This window comes from Pinus tabuliformis, chromosome 2_2 (assembly GCF_031772625.1).
Source record: "Pinus tabuliformis cultivar Carrire ecotype Pingquan chromosome 2_2, CPIR1, whole genome shotgun sequence".
NCBI lineage: Eukaryota > Viridiplantae > Streptophyta > Pinopsida > Pinales > Pinaceae > Pinus > Pinus tabuliformis.
The window spans coordinates 964,255,185-964,274,756 of NC_142300.1; the positions used below are offsets into that span (position 1 = coordinate 964,255,185).

At 36.3% G+C, this 19,572-nt stretch overlaps 1 protein-coding gene across 1 annotated transcript; it reads left to right on the forward strand.

The window, feature by feature from the left end:
• Positions 1 to 1,433: 1,433 nt before the first annotated feature.
• Positions 1,434 to 18,444, forward strand: LOC149196435 (non-specific phospholipase C1-like). The gene is made up of 3 exons (XM_089405555.1): positions 1,434 to 2,785; positions 8,611 to 8,787; positions 17,864 to 18,444. The coding sequence occupies exons 1-3, from the start codon at positions 1,681 to 1,683 to the stop codon at positions 18,184 to 18,186; spliced, it is 1,605 nt and encodes a 534-aa protein (XP_089261681.1). The 5' UTR covers positions 1,434 to 1,680; the 3' UTR covers positions 18,187 to 18,444.
• The last annotated feature ends 1,128 nt before the right edge of the window (positions 18,445 to 19,572 follow it).

A 19,572-nucleotide genomic window follows, 5' to 3' on the forward strand; every position in this document is an offset into this window, starting at 1 on the left:
AGAAGAAAATCACTAGAAGAAGTCATTCCAACAAGATGGCTAGTAACGATGAAGAAGTTCAAGAAGAAGGGGGCTCCTTGGCAAAGACACATTGCTATGGAGAAGCACTTCTACCTTTTAATGTTGCAAAGAAATGCACAATTACCATGAGACCATTGCATTCATTAAATTTATGAGCCTTGTAGCTCCATCATGTGAGGTTGGATGCTGATCATGCCGAAGATTCTTATTAGTGTTAGAGCATTGGAAGTAAAAGATAATCAACATAGTGTACATTGACTTGAGAACTTGACCTTTAATTTATCACTTATCCAATTGTCTTCTTTTTTTTCAAAGGTGGCAAAACCCATCACAACTCAATTGTCAACCTATAATGAAGATAAGCTGCGATCAACTAATACAAATTAACTCATCCGTATTATTCTTCGTGGAAAACCATGCCACTTGAAATAACCCACTACTCTTACTAAGGGCTTAGAGTTTCACTTTTGCAAACTTTTTTTGGTTCTTGGACCATTAATTGGTTTCCTTGCGTTCGAGGAGGATAAGCCCTCAACTAATCAAAATCACTTTTAATCTTACTTTGAGCTAAAAAATGGTTTCAACCTTACTAATTACCAATAAAAATAAGTATTTTTTATGTGGTCATCACTAAAATTATTTCAATGACATTTAACCTTAATCTCATAAATAAGATTACATATTATTTAACTTCCTATACAAAAGATTCCCATTTATATATCTTTAAATTACAATTTAACTTCCTCTTTAAAAGATTCCCAATCATATATCTTTAAATTTCAAAATAATTTTAGATTACAAAATCCCAATATAACTTTATATTCTTAATAAAAATATACATATTCTAGTCCTCAATGGTCTATTTATTTTCAATAACAACGTCCATCGGATTACATCAATGTCCATCATATCACCGATAAAAAAAATCGGTCCCAATCATTCCTTTTAACCACTCAAAATAAATCTAATTATTAGATTCCAATATAACTTCCTTTATTATTAATAACCTAAACTATTTTTAATCATTGATATATTTTAAAATAATATTTTCACCCTTAATCTTATCCCTTAGCATTTTCCAATCTTGTTTAAGAATTCTATACAAAACCAAAACCACCGTACTAAAAATATCTAATAAAACATCGCCATCCATGGAAAGTGAGCTTTAAAAGCCATTAATATGCCCCTGCAAAGCAGGGAGGGGAGGGCACTTATACGAGTGCGGTAGAAATACATCACAGGATACACACGCGAATATATTTAAAATAGGAAAAAATGAAAGTTATATATGATTGCAATGCACACTTCCGTCAATGTCAAGGTGCACCGTTCTCACAGTGCTCTGTGCTCGAAAGCATCGGAACCTTGGCGAACTTTACACGTCTCCCGAACAGAAGGTTGTGACTTCAACATCCAACTTAATTCTCCAATTGAATTGCATTGTAGGTTAAGATTGTGGTTAGAGTAGTCGAGTTCGGCCACACCTGTATTGGTTGGCTACCGAGCAGCCAAGTATTCCTTTCTTGGCTCCACTTTTTCAAACTTTTGAGATATATAGACACCCAGTTCGTTGAATTAGCCCGAGCAGGCCTGGTGCTGGAATATTGTTATATAGAGTGAGGAATACAGGCCATTAGATTGCAGAAAGTGGCTTGAATTATGGGCAAAATGGATTTTCAGAGGATTCTATTGCAAGCTTTTATTTTACATTTGGTACTGTTTCCTTGTCTGGGTCTTGGATTCGGCCCCCACAAGCACAAAATCAATGGACCTATTAAGACAATTGTGGTGTTGGTGATGGAGAATAGGTCATTTGATCATATGTTGGGGTGGCTGAAGTCCTGGAACGATGAGATAGATGGTGTTACAGGCAAGGAATCCAATCCTTTGTCCACCACGGATGAGGATTCCCCAATAATCAACTTCAGTGATGGTTCAGAGTATGTTGACCCTGATCCAGGCCACAGCTTTCAGGCCATAAGGGAGCAGATTTTTGGGTCAGAGGATACCTCAGCAAGGCCAGCCCCCATGAATGGATTTGCCCAACAAGCGGAAAACATGAGTGAGGGCATGTCAACGCATGTGATGAGGGGGTTTAGGCCGGAGGATCTGCCTGTCTATTCCACCCTTGCCACCGAATTTGCGTTATTTGATAGGTGGTTTGCTTCTGTGCCCACTTCAACACAGCCCAATAGATTTTATGTCCATTCTGCAACTTCTCATGGTGCGTGCAGCAATGTCAAGAAGGCTTTGATGAAAGGATTCCCACAGGATACCATTTTTGATTCTCTTGAAGAAGCAGGACTATCGTTTGGTATTTATTATCAGAACATCCCTGCAACTCTGTTTTTCAAGTCCCTTAGAAGGCTGAAACATGTGTTAAAGTTTCATGATTATATGGCCTCATTCAAATTGCATGCCAAGCTGGGCATTCTGCCCAACTATGTTGTGATTGAGCAAAGATACTTTGATGTCCACCTTTTACCTGCCAATGACGATCACCCTTCTCATGATGTGGCCGAGGGACAGAAATTTGTGAAAGAAGTGTATGAAACGCTAAGAGCCAGTCCTCAGTGGAATGAAATGATGTTTCTCATCACTTATGATGAGCATGGAGGATTCTTTGATCATGTACCGACTCCAGTTACCCATGTGCCCAATCCGGATGGTATAATTGGTCCTGAGCCTTACTACTTTACCTTCGATCGGCTTGGAGTTCGCGTGCCAACCATTTTGATATCTCCTTGGATTGAAAAAGGAACAGGTATGTCTCTGGCCTTATCTTTTATTTTGTTTGCAAGTTCTTTGGAATCTTTCTTAGCAGAGCTGCATGGTATACGAATCTGGATATAGCAGATAAGTACGTCTTCTTGTTTTGGCCTCTTTCAGAAAGGCGAATGCAGGATTAGTTATGATACAATGTAGAATTAATTTGGTATGCATGTCCTGAGAAATTTAGGATGCACTACAAATATATTCAGACACAAGCACAGAGAGATAAAGAAACGAAATTAATTGCACCAAAAGAAGGGAGGTGGCTGTAACGGGTGCAAGAGATCTCCATGTCCATGGGTATTGCTAATGAACTAAAATGAAAAAACAGACTTTTTAACTTATTTTAACTAAATATCATAACATAATAAATTATCGTAAATCTATCCTAACCCTGATTTGCACTTGAGATTTTTTTGATCCCTCTGAGTGCTGAAAAGATCCGAGGTTAAAACTTAACACGAATCTATGCTACTCTTGTATTCCTGAGATTTCTATGCGGCACATCGAAGTTTGAACAGGTTACAGAGTCATCCTTTTTTCAATCTCCATAATTGACTTATTCTGTATTGTAGGTTTCTTAACCTACATCCTTAGGGTTTGTGTCAAATCACTGTTCATCTCTACTTAACCTTTCATGTGACAGGTGTCTCTTAACTTGACACTTGGACAACCTAATCACATTAGGACTTTACTAATTATTCTCCAGTGAATAGCCTTATCATGATATTAATGCTTCCTTTCAACTAATAACCTATAACTCATACAGACTTATTTATGTGTTAGATATTTTCTTACAGTAAAGCATGTTGAAACTCGTGGTCAGCAAATCAGGTGCCCGAAATACCTCTTTGGTATGTTTATGTCATAATTTGTTTTTAGAATAGGAATTGGAAATCACCTTCAACAGTCATTGTTTTATGACTTGCTTTCAATCAGATCCCAAGTGGGACAATGCCTGTTTTTCCCGGCCCTGTTTAAATTTTTCTGATAGTGGTTACAAAAATGTTTATATAATATTTATTAGGTTCCTATTATGCTGCAATTTGTGAAACATCAGAACATGTTTTTTTTAATACTGGAAACAATTTCCAACCAACAACAGAAAGTATACCCAGAAAACTGATGTTTTTGGACACTTAATGGAAAATAATCAGTATAAACACACAGTATTTAACATTGATAACCGGTTAAGTTTTGGTGAAGTCACATTAGTTGCACACACTAACTGTTCCCTCAGTTCACAGGTTCACTATACTTGATGACGGGAACTCTGTCACCCCAGGGAACCTGTCTGTTTTATATTTGCATGTGAAGTGGGCGAGGGCATGGATAGCTCCTACTCGAAAACCAATTATTTGACTATAGTAACCAAATCTAAGAAGAACCAAATCTAAGAAGAACAGAAATATGTACTCTAGACCTAGTCTCATCACTCGTGAAACAGAAAAAGGAACTTCTAAATGAATAGCAAGGTGTACCCAGGGTAGTCAAATAAGATAGTTGAAGCGGGGAACTATGGGTCCACAATTTTTTCTTGTGAGACTAGTCTGACTCGGTAGAACCATCTCTTGAAGGTTAGGATGGATGCTGTGGGGCAGGTATGAACTTCATCAAGTCAATGTTGTAGGCTTGTAGCACTAAGGTGTCAAGTTAGTGAGAAACATAGAAAAATGGTCTCATAAATTTCAGTGCCACACGTTTTATTACAATTGGAGAAAAAGTTCCATGTGAACGGTAAACAGGTATCAATGCCACGGTAAGCACCTTGCATGAGGGAACATGTTACCTATTGTTCTGGCCACTAGGGCAGTTATACATATGGTCCATGGGAGACTAAATGCATGCAGTACAACAAATAATAAGGTCAGACCCTAGCGTCGACTGAGAAGTGTTTTAAATATTCATAAAGCCTAGACTTTTGGTGCCCGAGTTAGATGATTAGTGTCTTCTAGCAGAGGAAGTTCCAGCACTTAAACCTTAAGGAGCAAAGTTGCAGTAGAGGAACTTCAACTTCTTTCAAATTGTAATTTAAGTTACACCTAAAACAAGGAAATGGGTACGGTCTCCAAAATCAGTAATTTTTCAGAAACAGCACATTTAAAATCTTAGCAAAATAGAGAAATTATAGTATATGCATTATTAGAAACATCGAACAGAGAAACACTATGAACATGTTGTTTCCTTAATTTTGAGAACAAGAAAATGAGATAAAGTACCTTAAGTAGATCATTAATGATTAACCCAACTTAGAAGATCAAAAATATCTTTCTACTATAGCTAGCTTAAGAAAGAAAATTGACATTGCTAAATCAAGAACAAACTCTCACGACCTTCATAGTCAAACTGGCTATCGGACAAAATATAAAACACCTTAGGAAGAAAGAATAATTTTTTTGTGATACTAAGAAAGTAGAGGATGAAAAACACTTTATCTTAGAATGCCATGCGGCATGCCTATGTACACATTAGCTCTCCATTTCAAAATATTTGTAATGCTACCAATCTTCATAACTTGCTAACTCATGAAAACCAAAGAGGTCCAGGAAAGTTTCTCTCTAATCTTTTTGACCATAGAAACAAAATGTTGAACCAATCAATTCCCCAGGAATTATCTATAGGTCCAATAGACCGAAGTTGGTCTCAGTGGATGGCAATCATCATCAGGAGAAATGTTTATTAATAATGTGCCTGAGAAAACTATATGCATTCTTATTACTTAAGATTTATTATTTTATTGAATAGAAGAAATATCTATATATTATATGCACATATATTTATACAATAACATCATCCTGGTGTTGCAATCTTCGCGATTTTCTGATTTTTTTCATGACAACGCTAATATTGCCTGAAAATGTCATGATATTTTTATCCCTGAAAATATCGTGGTATTCTTGTGACAAAAACAAAAATATCACCCACCCACCATTTTTTTTTGTATCTTTTAATACTTTTATATTTCTTTAATTTTGCTGATATTTTCTCGATGTTGCTGATATCTCCTTTTCTGGACCCTCGGTGATATTTTCTGGACACACATTATTATATATAAATTATTGAGGTATGCAAACATTGTGTCGGCAAAAATATCACCGAGGGTCCAGAAAAGAAAATATCAGATTCATTTAGTGCCAGTAAATGAAGACTAGACTGATGGCAACAAAAAGTTATTTTTCATTTTTATTTTTGGGTAAATAAATAAAATTTCCCATTGAAGCAAATTTGAAGAGATTATACCATACATACTGCTGAGCTTATCTGGTGCAGGGTCTGATATTGAACAATTGACCCCTATACTGCATAAGTCAAATCTAGGGTCGGATTTTCAACTATTGACCCCCTGGACTAGCTCTTCTAGAAATCTGCTATAAATTTGATTGACTGCTGATACTTCAGCCAATAGCTACAAAAAAAATAAAACATTTGGTACTAGCTTGGTTAATTTATAGGGCTCAAGGAGGGACTTCCAGTTTCTGGTCCCAGATTGAAGGATCTTATAGTCTGACAAGTTACTCTTCTTCTCTTTCTTTCAAATTTGAATCCAACCTTTCTCTGAAGTCTCCAAAGCATACAGCCCTGAAATTGCTGGAATCTCTGGCAATAACATCATCCTGGTGTTGCAATCTTTGTGATTTTCTGATTTTTTTCATGACAATGCTAATATTGCCTGAAAATGTCATGATACTTTTATCCCTGAAAATATCGTGTTATTCTTGTGACAAAAACAAAAATATCACCCGCCCACCATTTTTTTTGTATCTTTTAATACTTTTATATTTCTTTAATTTTGCTGATATTTTCTGATGTTGCTGATATCTCCTTTTCTGGACCCTCGGTGATATTTTCTGGACACACATTATTATATATAAATTATTGAGGTATGCAAACATTTTGTCGGCGAAAATATCACCAAGGGTCCAGAAAAGAAAATATCAGATTTATTTGGTGCCAGACTGATGGCAACAAAAAGTCCTTTTTCATTTTTATTTTTGGGTAAATAAATAAAATTTCCCATTGAAGCAAATTTGAAGAGATTATACTATACATACTGCTGAGCTTATCTGGTGCAGGGTCTGATATTGAACAATTGACCCCTATACTGCGTAAGTCAAATCTAGGGTCGGATTTTCAACTATTGACCCCCTGGACTAGCTCTTCTAGAAATCTGCTATAAATTTGACTGACTGCTGATACTTAAGCCAATAGCTACAAAAAAAATATAACATTTGGTACTAGCTTGGTTAATTTATAGGGCTCAAGGAGGGACTTCCTGCATCTGGTTCCAGATTGAAGGATCTTATAGTCTGACAAGTGACTTGTCTTCTCCTTTTTTCAAATTTGAATCCAACCTTTCTCTGAAGTCTCCAAAGCATACTGCCCTGAAATTGCTGGAATCTCTGGAAACTGTAATTGCATTCATCAGGAGGCTTGACTGAAGGAACTGGATTCCTCTCATTTGTCTCATCAATAGATGTCTTGCCTGCCCCCTTTTTTGAATAAATCAAGAGGGTTCAAACTATTTGTTTTGACCTTTATCTTCTGCCCCTCAGTGGGGCAGATAGGTAGGAAGGCTGAACAATGGCATCACTGATCCCATTAAAGTGAAGGAGCAGGTCATTTGCAGTAAAAATGGGATGAAAATCCTCTTCATTCTTGATTAGTTCCACGCAATGGTGGTCAATCGTAAAGTACTTTCACAAGGAGGGTTGCAATTCCTCTGCCTTTTTTGCATTAAAAGCATTTGCCTCAGGGCAAGAAGCAACCAAGTGCCCATGCCCGAAATATAATCTGAAAAGGAAAGCAATATGTTTGTGGTCCAATGCTTGTCTTTCTTGGAAACAGGATTCCTGTTGAATGGAGACAATTGATGTCGACAGGCACATCTAAAACATTCCTTGGTATTTAAGAAAAGAATGCAGAAATGTCATATTCTCTTCTTATGCATAACTATTTAGTATTTGTTCCTCTTTGAGATGGGATAGTTCATGGTTGTCTCTGTTGGAAAAATCATTGGACTCCAAGGTACAAAACAAAGTTATAGTTTGTTCCAGTGATGCTTTTCCTTTTATCAGGTGTCATATCGTGTCTCTCCACAATCAATAGGGGACTATTTTAGATAGCCAACCTTTGGGTTTACCAGTCTCTATTGATTGTATTCTTTTATTAACTTATTTGATCTATAATAAATTTATTACTAGCTTGGGAACAAATTATTAAATGTTAACAATTCTATGCATAAGCTGTTATGCAAGTGTTCACGTACAAATTTACAATACATGGTTTACTATGTGCTGACATTTGAGCTTCATGTCTTCTGAGTTTTACTTGTGATGAATTGTACAAATAAAACGCAACTTCTTTGCATGCAAAGTCAGCTGGTCTGTCCTATTGCTTCTAGTTCTGGGTATGTCTAGTAAATAACCAGTGGGAAAGAATTTCACATAAGCAGCCTTCCTATTGACTACTTACTATAAAATGTATTCAGTTGATTTCTTATTCACTTTCTTAATTAATTTGAGATTCAACGCTGTCCATCATATATGCACATTGCAATGTGCTATTTTTACTACCACCTCTTTTTCTTGTGGATATTTTGTTAAATACATGCTTGTATTCTGTGGTCTATAAGCATAAAAAGAGTTTTGCAAGTGAAGAAAGACAAGTATATTTCTTGAAAGAAGGACAATTGTGTTTATTTCCATTTTTTCTATTTCAGAGGATGCAATGGACTTATTCGTGCAGTACCTTTTAATGACTTTCCCATTGGTAGTTGAACTATATATTGATCATCATTCCTTTTTGTTTTATTTGCAGTCATCCATGAACCAAATGGGCCTACTCCACATTCACACTATGAACATTCATCTGTGCCTGCAACAGTAAAGAAACTTTTCAATCTTAAGGCAGACTTCTTAACAAGGAGAGATGCTTGGGCTGGCACTTTCGAAAGCTATTTTCACATTAGAGATACGCCACGGACTGATTGTCCAGGTTTGTGTTACTTTTTTAGTGCATGTAAGCATTGGACAAGTATATTACAAGTTGTATTTTTATCTAATGTTTTGTAGACATTAAAGTAGTCCCATACAGGTTTATGCATCTTTCAGACAATGAATAGGATTACTCATTATTAGCATTAGTCATTATTGTTGTCATTGTTGACATCAATTAAATGTTGATGCAAACCTTTACTTTGTTTCTAAACATTGGAAGAGTCGTCTGAAGATGATGTTCCAATGTGAGCGAATGGATCAGAAACAAATTTTCTTGTTAATCATTTGGTGAGGAAAAGGGACATACGCGCAGCAAATTCTATGCTTAGTGTATTGACTGTCAATGAGTGGGGTAGATTGTAAGGATGGCTGGTAAGAATGGGAATAGTTTGTGAGGAAATTCAAATTAGAACTCCAGTAAGTTACTAATACAAGCATTACTGAGTTTAAAACTCAATAAAATATTCATTATAATTATATGAAGATTGAATGTGAAAAAAAGTTTTCGATGGGGATGTGTCCCCCAAGGTGGGTGGCGCACTCCCTGCATCTCCCATGCTCCTGGGATGGAGCGGCGCCTAGGGAAACATTTCTCATGTCCCCCTTTCGTGGAAACTCAAGGAAACATAGGGGGAAACGTTCCTCCAATGTGGGGGATGTGTTTTACCAAAAGGGGTGGTTGTGGGCATCCCCCCTCAAAAAAAGGGGGACATCTCAGTTTACGCCCTGAAATTTGCCCTAAAACAGTTATTTATGTGTGGGGAAGCCTAATATTCAACCCTAGGACCCTACTAATGCTATGTAATTAGTACTAACATTAAATTCCTAAAGTAAAATAATTTTCATATTTTTCCTTAAATATTTAACATTACCAATGCCATTAATTGTTTTAGGATGTTTGAGAGTGGCAATCTCATTGGATTTCATATGGAGAAAGTAAAATTTTAGATCCCGCTCAAAATCCAACAGACTTACCAGTTTTTACGATTTCAGGATTGGGGGGATTGCATCATTTCCATTGGATTCTATATCATGTATAGGGTATGGAAATGGCTTTCAATTAAGAACACCAAGCCCTTTATGTACCTCGAAGTTGGTGGCACTGATTGTTGAACTCCTCTATCATGACCCTAGTAAAAATGTACCCATCACTGAAAACAAAATCTTGATTTGACATGTTAAGCTTTTTCAATCTTATTTCAATGCTTAGAGGGTGATATTGATGATGAGGGTCCCAATATAGGCAATTATTTTGATGATATGTAGGTATTTGTTGTAGCATGATTTTTGGACTAAAGAGGCCATCTAGAGCCTCTTTGTTGATGGACTTTTGGTTCAAAGATGGATTACACTTGGTGCTATTTTGGTTATATGCACCGTAGATATATATATGGGAAACTTTCCATATTTGTGTATAATCATTTGGAATCATATAAATGCACATGAATATTTATGTACTTTTTTTCAAAGTTAGAATATTTATGTATTTTTTGGTCGACTGGTTTTCTGGTCCGATTTTTTACCCGTACCTGGTTTTGGGGCCAACTGCTTTGATGATCAGTCTGTTCTGATAACATTGGTTCATTGTCCATTGTCCATTTTCAGTTTTAACTTTTGAGTCTTGACTATAGACACTGATGACATTAGATCGAGTCTTCGACCCGTCACTCTTTTACTATTTTTGAGATTGAGTAAATTTACTATTCCAGTCTTCAGACTTTAGTATCCACCATTTTTCTAAGTATTAATCATATTCTAGAATAATGAATGATGAATTGAAATCAATGTATACAATATTTAGTATTTCTATTTCATTCAATCATTTATGATGTATGAATCAATGTATTTCATTATTGAATTTGAATTTGAATCATGTTTATAATACACATACATGTAGATATATAGATCTACCCCAATGTACCCCCATGCCCCCTGAATTTTCTTAAAATTTTAGAGTGCTCCCACACGCCCTGCTGTCCCTGAAATTTGGTGGAACATTGGGAAAAACACTTACAGCCATGTGCAAAAAGCAAGGAAGGTTTTTTCTACTACAGGGAATGATCCATCAATCAATCATGAGAAGGAAATGACATGATAATTATGGTCAATGAATGGATTCATCCTTACTAAAAGTTATAAGAATTTTGAGAATATACATGCGAACTTGTATCATCCAAGCTTAGACATTGTTACCTTGAGAGCTCAATTTATTCCACTATCAAAAAGAGAACGAAGATCATCATTCCAAAAATTTATAGTTTTAAAATTCATTACCTTTGTCTGGATTAAACTAGGAAATTCTATACAAAATTTATGTATTTTATTTGTTAAGTTAGTGAAATTTTCCGATCTGTTTGAGCTTTACAAGGAAGAATTCTAGGAAATTTATCGCAGTCCAACCTTGTCCCTGCATGGCTATCATCTTAACTTACATGGTGCATTTAATGCTTAAACTACATCCACTCATATATTTGTAGGTGCAATAGAAAATAATATAACCATCTACAATAGTATTTTCAACAATAGATACAGCATTCAAGTACGCTGATTGGAACTACTATTCTAATTTCGTGAATGCTAAGATGTGAACCACTTATAGTTGGTCATAAATCTCAGAACGAGAACCTTGCAATATCATCGAATCATTCAGTGACACCTGTCTGCCTTATTTTATAGATAAATAAGGCAAGGGCTCAACATATTTAGAAACCTAAAATTTAGAGGTAACCCAAAACCCTAAATTTAGTGTAGGATAGTGTGCCCAGAATAGCTGGAGGAAGTTTCCTAGATAGGAATGCCTAACTGCTGGAGTAATTAATACATACAAGCATGTGCAACCTCCTAGGGATTAGTGCACCACTCTCCTAGAATAGAAAAACACATTAAAAAGGCAACTATTCAGTTTTTGGAAAAACTTAGTGAACTATCTACACAAGTATTTTTCTAAAAAACGGAAAGTCAAGATTAGAAAATAGAAAATGGCTAAGGCTGAAAACAGCCTAACTTCTGCATATATTTACTGCCTCTTGTAGGGACTCCTGCTACTGATGCTGTGCCCCTCAATCTGTGCACAGAACCAGCAGAAGTGTGCAATGCTGGTTGAGGCACACCTACCAGGCAAGAGAAAAAAATCTAATACTCACTCTTTGTGAGGAAGGTGTTTCCTGTCAGGCCCCATCTCACACCCAACATCTCAAACTTCTCCTTTGCCATGTGCTTCTTCAAAATATCTGCAATGTGTGAATCTGAAGTAACATACTCAGAGCCACTGCTCCCTTCTGAACCCTGACTCTTAGGAAATGGTCTTCAACATCTGATGTGCCTCTGAGGAAGTAACCTCATCACTTGTCTTCATAGAGTAAATCCAAGTTTTTGTAGAGAAATTGTCAATGGAATAAATATATTAGATCTTTCTATCAAAGAAGCTGAAGATAGGGGTCCACAGTGCACACACAGTGACACATCTGAATGGATCAAGTCAAGATTTACTTTTAATCTATATGCTTGTCGCTTTGGTAAGTAATCTTGGCATGCTTGTCGACGGTACATTTCTTGTGCACCTCCACCTTTTCTATCTTGAAGTCCAACAATCCTTGCACCATGATCTTCAAGAGAGGTAATGCACGGTAGTGCAAGTGACCAAATATTTTGTGCCAAAGCTCACACAAATTATCATTGTTATGCTACTAAAACTCCTTGTTTGATTAGATTAGCTAGCAACTTGTTAAGTAATCCCTCTTGCATACTTCTATCCAAAACTTATAGGATCCTTGTTGTGATCTCTAATAATGTCTTGTTGATCATCGAACTCAACCACACACCTAAGATTTGTCATGGCTGAAATTGGGAGTATATTTTTTGTCAAACTATGCATGTAAAAATTGTCATCAAGCTCAAGAACATCACCTAACACAATGTATAGAAAGAGACAGAGCCTATTCTTGTCACTGGATATGTGGCATCATCTCCCAACTCCACCTGTATGCCAGTGTCTTGCTCCCAAAGTTTGCCAAAAGCCTTGTCGTTGAAGTTAACGTGTCTAGATACTTCATTGTGAACATGCCACCCTACTTTAAAGATGGTGTTAATGGGAAGGGCACGAAACTATGGAGAAGGCTGTCTAAACTTTGGATGCTTACGCATTAACACCTGCAGAAGCTTCAGTGCTCCCTGCAAGCTACTTTTGCTATTGTTGATTATTCTTACCCTTCTTCTCAGAACAACAAGAAGCATAGTGGCCCATCTTATAACACCTGAAACACTTCACATGACTTGAGAAGCATAATGGCCCATCTTATGACACTTGAAACACTTAATGTGGCTCAAGGCTTTATTCTCCTAGTTTGAAGAACCTGAATCTCTTTTCTTTCCCTTTTAACCCTTTTCAGGGCCTTCTTTCTTAATTCCTTTCCACTCTGGATGAAACAATATCTAGTTTGGTGTCCTCCTGGTTGATATCATCCCAAGGCCTTTGAAAGGCAAGAAGCTTCCCCAAGCACAAACAACCTCAACAAACACTTCCTAGAATGAATGGAATCTATTTAGTACAATGGTTACCAATTCCTTATCCTCCATTTTCATCCCCATAGCAAGTTGATCTCTCAACTCAATGATCTTTATAAAGTAGCTGGCCACCATATATATGTGTCACTTGTGTGAGTGCTGGTGAGCTTGTTCTTCAATGGCATTTTCTGGTTGATTTTCTTACTTAGTATAGAGCGATAAAGGTATCAAACATCTTCTTAGTTGATTTATTCTCCCTGACGTGAGGGATTAGATGTTCTTTCACTGAATCTAGAATGATTTGCTTTGCCTTGGCTGCCTTCATATTATGCCTGGCCAAATCTTTGGGATCAGTAGGATCTGTAGGGATTGCTTCCTGGAATCCAATAGATCAACCTCCTCCAATAGCATCTGCACACTGGATGGCACCTTACAACTTATCTCAGGTCCATATTTCTTCAAACACTGAAGACATGTGGGTGTCACACCAGCTGAGCAATCCAATGGATCAACGTCCTCCAATGGCATCTGCACGCTGGATGGCACCTTACAACTTATCTCAGGTCTATATTTCTTCAAACACTGAAGGCACGTGGGTGTCATACCAGATGAAAGTTGAAACCCTCCAACAACCCCTTCTCATAGTGAACTGATCTCTCCATGCATGGGTACTCTGATTTCAGTGAATGTGCTTTGTTACCATGTTAAATTTCAGATCATGCCAAGCAGATTCTGCACTCAGAATTTTAAACCCTAAGATGCATGAAACTTAAAACCTAATCATCAAGCAAAACAGTAAATTCTGATTGCTGTAAACTACAAACACACCACTCTGAAAATATGAACAGCAAGTACACAAATTTGAACTCTCAAACCTGCATCTGTATTTTATTGACTGGATGAATTGTAATGCTTTAGCTCAAAACCGTATGTGCCAATCACTACCTTTGTCACAAAAATTGAATGAATACAATCACTCACTCTGGTTCTTTCATAGATGAAGAAGGGAAGAGTTTTACAAATTTAGAAACCGTTAATCTAGAGGTAATCCCAATTCCTATATTTAACCTAGGATAGTCTGCCCACATTAGCTGGAGGAGGTGGCATAGATATGAGAAGCCAATATCTGGAGTAATTAGCACATAAATTCATGTGCAACCTCCCAGGGATCAGTTCTCTCCTAGAACAAAAAACACATGAAAATGACAACTATTCTAATTCTGGAAAAAATACAGTCAGCTACCTAAAAGTACTTTCAAGTTTCAATAACTTAAGAAACAGAAATGAAGTCAAAAAATTGAAACTGGCTAGGGATGAAAACAGCCTCAACCTCTGCCTATATATACTTTTCCACATAGAGGTTCCAACCAGTGTTGCTGGTTCCTCATTGTTGCATAGAACCAGCAAAGTGTGTCATGCTGGTGGAGACACAGCAACCAAGCAACAGGAAGAGACCTAACATTGGTGCTATTCGTCCTTTTTTTCCCACAAGAAATATCTTTACATTCCATATGAGGAATATACATATCTCAGTCCTGGAGGGATTGCTCAGACTCAAGAAGGCTTGAAGCCATTACAACAAAGCTCATCATGTAACCTGTGGGATTTGAACCTGGGTGGGGAGGATAATAATCATTTCTCCCAACCACTGGAGATAAGCCCAATTGACTGGTGCTTTTCATCCTTGTAAATATTATTGTTTTTATAATCTTTGATTTTATAGTACACATTAAATACTAGAGTATTTCATCTTTACGTGTCCATGTGGTTTTGTAATTCCCTTGCCATGGATTTTTAACTCCTATGTAACAGCGATTATGTTTGTATTTTGTGGATTCCTAAATGCCTTGTAAGAATTGGATTAGTGTCTTAAACAATGGACAATTATGGATGCCATAGATCACACATGAAATGTTCGTTGTCTATAAAGGATGTTCCTTTTCATTCTAAATTCAACTCCTTAGTCCAATTTCTTTTCATTTCCTCTAGATATCTTCTTGTGTTCATCATCTTGTCATACTTGGGACATATCAGTTATTATCAGAGCTTCATTTTTTATTCCATTCCTAGTTTGCTCTGCGCTGCTCCCAAGGATTTAGATACAGCCTCACATTAGAGAAATTTTGAGGTAAAAAAATGGGCCTCAAAATAAAAATGTAGAACAAAATCAACTTTATAAGAACCAATAGGGTTTAATATGATTCACATTTGGAGTATAAAGGTAAAAAGATAAAAAAATAAAAAAACTGCGTTTTCAACTTATCCCCATACAATTTTACTCATATTTCAAGCGAAAGCAGTCATTGGATGCGAAATTTAATTTTGCATCCAAGGAGTACCCATTTTGCATATTTTTGATGGACCCTACTACACGAAAACTGTGAAATATATGAAAAACATGATTGCAAAATTAAATTTCGTATTGAAAGAGTACTCCCGCTCGAAATTTGAGTAAAATCATAGGGAGATAAGTTGGAATTTTTTTTTTTTTTTTTTAATTTTTTAATTTTTTATTTTTTATTTTTTTCTTCGTTGTGTTTATTTTTTTATTTTTGTGTTCTTTCTTGTTTTTCTTCTTTTTTTTTTTCCCTTGAAAACTTGATGAGGTAATCTAATCTTATTTTATTATTTTCACTATTATTTTATAATATTTTTTAGGAGACCCATTTTAGACCTCAAAATTTCTTTAATGTTTTATGGTCACTCTGTTTTGTCCATTATTACAAAGTTTTATATATAATTACATTTCATGCGCCTAATATTGAAAATTTACCATATCAAATTTCAAAGTGGTTTTCTCACAACCCTCTTTACTCCAGCATTTGAGAAGCAAGAATAATATATGTCACAGTTTGGAACAGAGACAAATATTGAGTCAAGGGCTTTCAAAACCCCATCAAACAATTGAGCTTTGCCTGTACCTTTTGGTCTGTTGTATGAATGAGGATTTCAGAAGTGTAGTTCAAAAGGATGGGAGGTCCAGGTCCTATGAATGATGAGATCCTCAGGTCTCTGGTTTACAAAAAGATTCTCAAGTGACTTCTAGAATTCAATTGGTTTCCACCTTTCCTAAAATAGATTACTGATAGTTCAAGTCAGTGCAGGTTGTGAGATGATGGTTGCATGACACTGTTATCTTGCAAGTTGCTGAGAAATCAGGCTTGGAAAGTCTTTTGGACCATGGTATATGTTGGGTTCTTGTCGAGGTAGAGGCTCATGTTCTGTTTCATATGAATGTCATAAACATGAATACGTAGCAAGCAATGTTCACATAGACAAGTTACCTCTTATGCTGACTTGAAGACCATTGGTTAGATGAGAACGTCTTCATAACTTCAGTAATAAACAAGAGAGGATGAATATTCTTTCCCGTCCTTTTGGGACAAATGCCATATATCTGTTACTACCTTTATCTCCATATATCTCTCACTACCTTTATCTCTTACTGGGGATAAACAACTTGGTATTGAATACAATATTCATAGCTTCTTGATTGGTACTGTTAATACTTCTAAGCCAAGGATGTACCGATTAAATTTCTTATGTCTGAATAAATGTTCATTCAATTTCATGTTGTCAAATTGATTTTCACAACCTTTCTTTTATGGAAATTATTATGCATGCTTCCATTTATTGGCTCGTGTAATATTTCATATTTGTCAATGCTTTACTAGTTAATCAGCTTTGGATAAGATCTGGTTGGGCATACAGTCAAGCTATATGTTAGAGGTCTTCACAAAGAAAGTGTCAGTGAAAACAAAATTTTCATAGTTCTTATTTGATTATAATTGCTTTTTAGACAACGCATTATAAACAAGGTCTGTTTGGACGTATGCTCAAGCTATATGTTAAGGGTATTTCCAAAGACTCTTCATGAAGGGATGCTTTTCCGTTGATCCTACTTGATTATAGTTGGGATTTAAGATTTGTTTTTATTCCTGTCTCATTTGCCTATGCACCATAACTTATGTTTTCAATTCTTTGCAACTATATTCTTATGGTTTACATATTATAGATGTAATTGACTGCAAGTTGTACATTTAGTTCTGCATGCTTCTCAAATTTTAATACAAACTTGTTTGTGAAATCTTTTTTTGCATACTTATTCACTCAGAAAATGCATAATATGCACTTGTACCGTGATGATTTGATCTGAGTATCAAAGGTCATCATGAATAAAGTAGAATTTGTCTTAGTGGCAAAGCAAGCACCGTGTTCGAAGTTCAAAACTTCTAACCATGCAGATAATGGGTAATTTTACCAGGTTCCAGAGACCATTACCTGTGGTTGAAGAAGCTAATTGTTCAGTATGAATGACTTTGTGTATGTAGAACCTGATGCCTGTAATTTGGCAACTGGGGCTTCTAGGGGCCATCATGATTTGGATTTCACTTATTCTCCCTGTGATACAATAATTTTTGTGCATCAGAAAATGTCTCTGCGTCCTTAGCATTTCCTCATTTGAGAATGTTGGTGGCAGGATTGATTCCTTTCTTTGGTTCTTGGAGAAATTTGTTGGATTCCCCTATATATACCATAGAAGAGCTAACAATAGCAACCACTTTGTGCAGAAACACTTCCGGATCCAAAAAAGTCATTGAGGCCTACTGTAACAAATGAAGACAAGGAGATTTCAGAGTTTCAGGAGGAGCTTGTTATACTTGCTGCACAGTTGATTGGGGATGACGTGCTCAAAAACTATTCTGAGTTTGCGAAACATATGACAGTGAAACAAGCAAATAATTATGTAGAGGAAGCAGTCACTCGTTTCTTAGAAGCTGGGAAGTTGGCCCTGAAGGCTGGGGCCAATGAATCTGCCATCATTCAAATGAGACCTGCCTTAACAAGCAGGAAGGCAGGACCATTTGCTTCTGCATATGTGCAGTCTTCCTAACTCAATGAATCATGTACAAGTTTCTCAAAGGTATGCCAAAGCATTTGTCGTGGTTCATTGTTTCATAAATACTAAACAAGTATTTTGAAATACCAAGTGCCCACTTTGTAATTATCAATGTAATGCTATTCTAGAAGTAGTTATATCCCTAAAATACATTACAGCATTTCTATTTGTATTAGCTACGTCAGCTTGCACTTATTGAATCAAGCCTGACTAAGTTTTAGTTTACATTAAAATTATGAAGTTCCTGATAAAGTGTTGTCTATTGCCAAAGTTTATCTGCATTTAAAAGTTCCTTGTAAAAAATTGGAAGTCTTCTTACATTGGAAGGTGGGCACTGATTGCATAGTAAACATAACTTGATAACTATCCTTTCTATTTCACTAATGCAACTGAACACACTTATCATATCTGCATGAAATAAACCATTGAGTATAACCTTCTGACTCCCCATTCATAGAACTTCCTCCTTTGGCCTTCAGGTTCTTTAAATGGAATTTATTTTGATTAAATGTAGCAATTGTTGTAGGTCATGGATGCTTTGTTGCACAGATAAATTTGCTATCTTCTTTATGGAACATATGTGTTTTCCTAATATAAAGTTCTTTGCTTCTGTGTTGGTGTTACTATATAGTATACATGATTCTGTTAGAAGGCATTTCTTTAAACTTTAGAGCATCCTCCAAGAATTGGTTTGCATGTTTACTGGCTTCGAATTTCGCTGGTCCTAATCATCTTCTTTATTCTTATGAAACAGTTTCCTTATTCTCCCAAGTTACTGAATGAAAAACTTGCCCCCCGCTCCCTTTTGGAAAATGTGTCATATATTTTATTACTGAATGGTAAAGGACATATTAAGAATTATACATCAGGGAGTTGACCTGTGATCGTGACCATAGAAGTTACCACTCCCCAACATAGATGACGAGAGTTGGCTCTGATCTCAAGGGAATCTTTTCTAATAATGCCAATCTTGGTTGAGATCGCAACAACCAACTTTGATCCAAAGTTGTTACTTCTTTCAAATGAAACGTATTAGTCACCCTATTAAAGGTTGCACGATGTTGCCTTCTCCATAGAAGGAAGATGCCTGTCAATCTGATAGCTTTCTTGGGCCATCCATTTGTGCCCTGAAAGCACCCTTTTCCAAGAAAGGGGGCAGCAGAGGGATTGGTATACCCAACTACAATCTGTGGCCCACAAGGCTCTGGCAACTTTGTAGCTCTGCCTAACATGCTTAAAAGTTACTGCCACAAGAAACATGTGAGATTAGAGTGATGGAACCTATCTTTAACTGCTAAACCATTACTGAAGACCAATCACCCATACACTCATGTCTGAAAGGAAGAATGTTTATTCTAAATACCATGATACCTCCTAAAC

Bases quoted from the DNA above. Each gene is read 5' to 3' on its own strand.
- LOC149196435 (XM_089405555.1), top strand. From the start codon at position 1,681: ATGGGCAAAATGGATTTTCAGAGGATTCTATTGCAAGCTTTTATTTTA. The intron at 2,786-8,610 runs GTATGTCTCTGG...TTTTATTTGCAG, and splicing joins TTGGATTGAAAAAGGAACAG to TCATCCATGAACCAAATGGG. The intron at 8,788-17,863 runs GTTTGTGTTACT...CACTTTGTGCAG, and splicing joins GCCACGGACTGATTGTCCAG to AAACACTTCCGGATCCAAAA.